At 36.1% G+C, this 2,278-nt stretch overlaps 1 protein-coding gene across 1 annotated transcript; it reads right to left on the reverse strand.

The window, feature by feature from the left end:
• Positions 1–564: 564 nt before the first annotated feature.
• LOC131637893 (transcription termination factor MTEF1, chloroplastic-like) lies at positions 565–1,574 on the reverse strand. Its single transcript, XM_058908464.1, has one exon. It carries the CDS (start codon positions 1,494–1,496, stop codon positions 651–653), a length of 846 nt encoding a protein of 281 aa, XP_058764447.1. The 5' UTR covers positions 1,497–1,574; the 3' UTR covers positions 565–650.
• Positions 1,575–2,278: the final 704 nt, after the last annotated feature.

A 2,278-nucleotide genomic window follows, 5' to 3' on the forward strand; every position in this document is an offset into this window, starting at 1 on the left:
ATGAGTTCTTATTTATAATATACAATAGTAATAAGATTTTTTTTTATACTATTAATAATAATAACAATATGCAAATATATTATATTTATGTTATAAATAAAGATTTTAAGTTTAATATTATTTGTCCAATTTTTTTAACATTCTAATATTATTTTATGTATTTTAAATTATAGAAATTATTTAATTGGGTTAGATGAATCATCAAGATTAGATAATGTTTGATTTGCGTTGAAGATCTATAGTTCAACTAATGTGTGCTGTTGTTTATTGTTATAGTATAATAATTTATAAACGAACAAGTTTTTATTTGGGGAAATTTACTCAATACTATTGTTATTTAGAATTATTTTTACGAAGTACAAATAACAAAGGTTAAAAAGGTAATTTAATTTTAAAATCCCTCCCCTCCCCTTGTGAACCAAACAAACATGTTGTTAAAAACCCCTCCCCTCCCCTCCCCTCCCCTTCTTTGAACCAAACATATATTTAGTTAAATTCCCTCCCCTCCCTTCCCCTCCATTCCCCTCCCCTCTATTAAATTCCCTCCCCTCCCCTCCCCTCCCCTCCGTTGAACCAAACAGAGCCTTAGTGCACTACCTTTTAACTCCTTTCTTTATATAATTCAAGGTCAAGTGATATGCTAATTCACTTCACTTCCACTTGGCATAGAATTTTTCATCCCCCCACATCAACATTCTATTCAAAGGAATCCTAACACCTCTTTCCTTCAAATGCAAATGCCTCGGCACAATCCTCTTCTCCAAACTAAACCCAAAATACTGCGGAAACTTCTTCAACTCCTCCAAATCCCTCTCCATCTCTTTCACCAAATACACAAACTTCGGCCACAAATTATTCTCCAAATCATATCCCAATATCGCCGGCAGCCTCGCACACGCGTTAACCGCTTCGTCGTGAGTAAACCCCACCACCTCCTCCATGAATTGCACTCTCAGCCGCAGCTTCTCCACGCGCGTGTTCAACAGATGCGCGTTCCGGTTCGTCGGCCGGTTTAATCCGCGGATTCCGATTTCATTTAGGAAGTGGAGTGTTGGTTTGAGGAAGTGGTTGGGATCGGTGAAGAGGAGGTTGGGACAACGGAGGATGAGGCCGCGGGATTCTTCCGCGGTGGCGAGGAGGTCGTTGGACAGGAAATTGAAGACGGGGGAGAGGTCTGTGGGGTTGAAGGAGGTGGAGAAGAGTTTGGGAGAGTGGTGGACGAGACGGGGGATGTCTTCGTCGGAGAAGGAATGTGATTTGAGGAAGGTGACGGTGGCGAGGATGTGGTGGACGGCGTCGGGGTGAGGGAGGTTGTTGGGTTTGGTGTTGGGGTGGATTATGGTTAGGGATTTTAGGTAACGGAGATTGTCACGGTGAGTTGTTCGGAACTTGATGTAACCGTTTCTGTTAGGGTTACGGTTAGGAGTGAGAGGGTTTGGTGAATGGGAGTGAGGATAAGGAGTTTGGGGTTGGTGAAGAGAATGGAGGAAGAACATTTTATTTAAGTATGAATATGTAAGTAAAAGAAATAAGTATGATGGTGAAGAGTGTGAGTTAAAGAAATATGATTGTTGCTACGCTAAAATTTTGAGCAAAATTTCATTTACATCATATCCAATCCACACAATCATGATAACCTCATCCTTTCAACTTGAAATCTTGAAGTCTTTCTCAAATTTCATTACAATAACTAACTAGAGTATTTTCTACAAGATGGTTGTGCTTAAATTATACTCCTTCCATCTCATATAAGTGTCTCATTTGCATTTTTTTCATGTCTCAAAATAAATGTCTCTTTAGAAAACCAATGCAACATTTATTAATTTTTTCCACTACTATACCCCTATTTATTAACTTTTACGTTTTTCAACTACTCTACTACCTATAAGAAATAAGGGTACTTTAGTAAATGATATTAACTTTATCATTAAAACCAACACATCCAATAATTTTCTTAAGAACCGCGCAAAACTCAAATAGGACACTTATTATGAGACGGAGGGAGTAATTAATTTTAGGTAATGACTAATTGATTGGAAGTACTGTATAAGTTTGATTCTTAACTTAAAACAATTATTAATTATATTTATTTTCTATCAAATTCTAAATCATCCAATTATTTTTTCCAATTAAAGTATAATTTCAAGAATGCTATTTCTTTTATCAATGTGTTTGACAAATGAATAAAATTTTTAAAAATATTTTGTTTAAAATTTAAATAATGTGAATGAGTCAATGAGAAGTTATAGTTTGATTCTTGATGTTGAGCAAATAGTTT

The sequence above is a fragment of the Vicia villosa genome, unplaced genomic scaffold, assembly GCF_029867415.1.
Source record: "Vicia villosa cultivar HV-30 ecotype Madison, WI unplaced genomic scaffold, Vvil1.0 ctg.002106F_1_1, whole genome shotgun sequence".
Taxonomy (NCBI): Eukaryota; Viridiplantae; Streptophyta; class Magnoliopsida; order Fabales; family Fabaceae; genus Vicia; species Vicia villosa.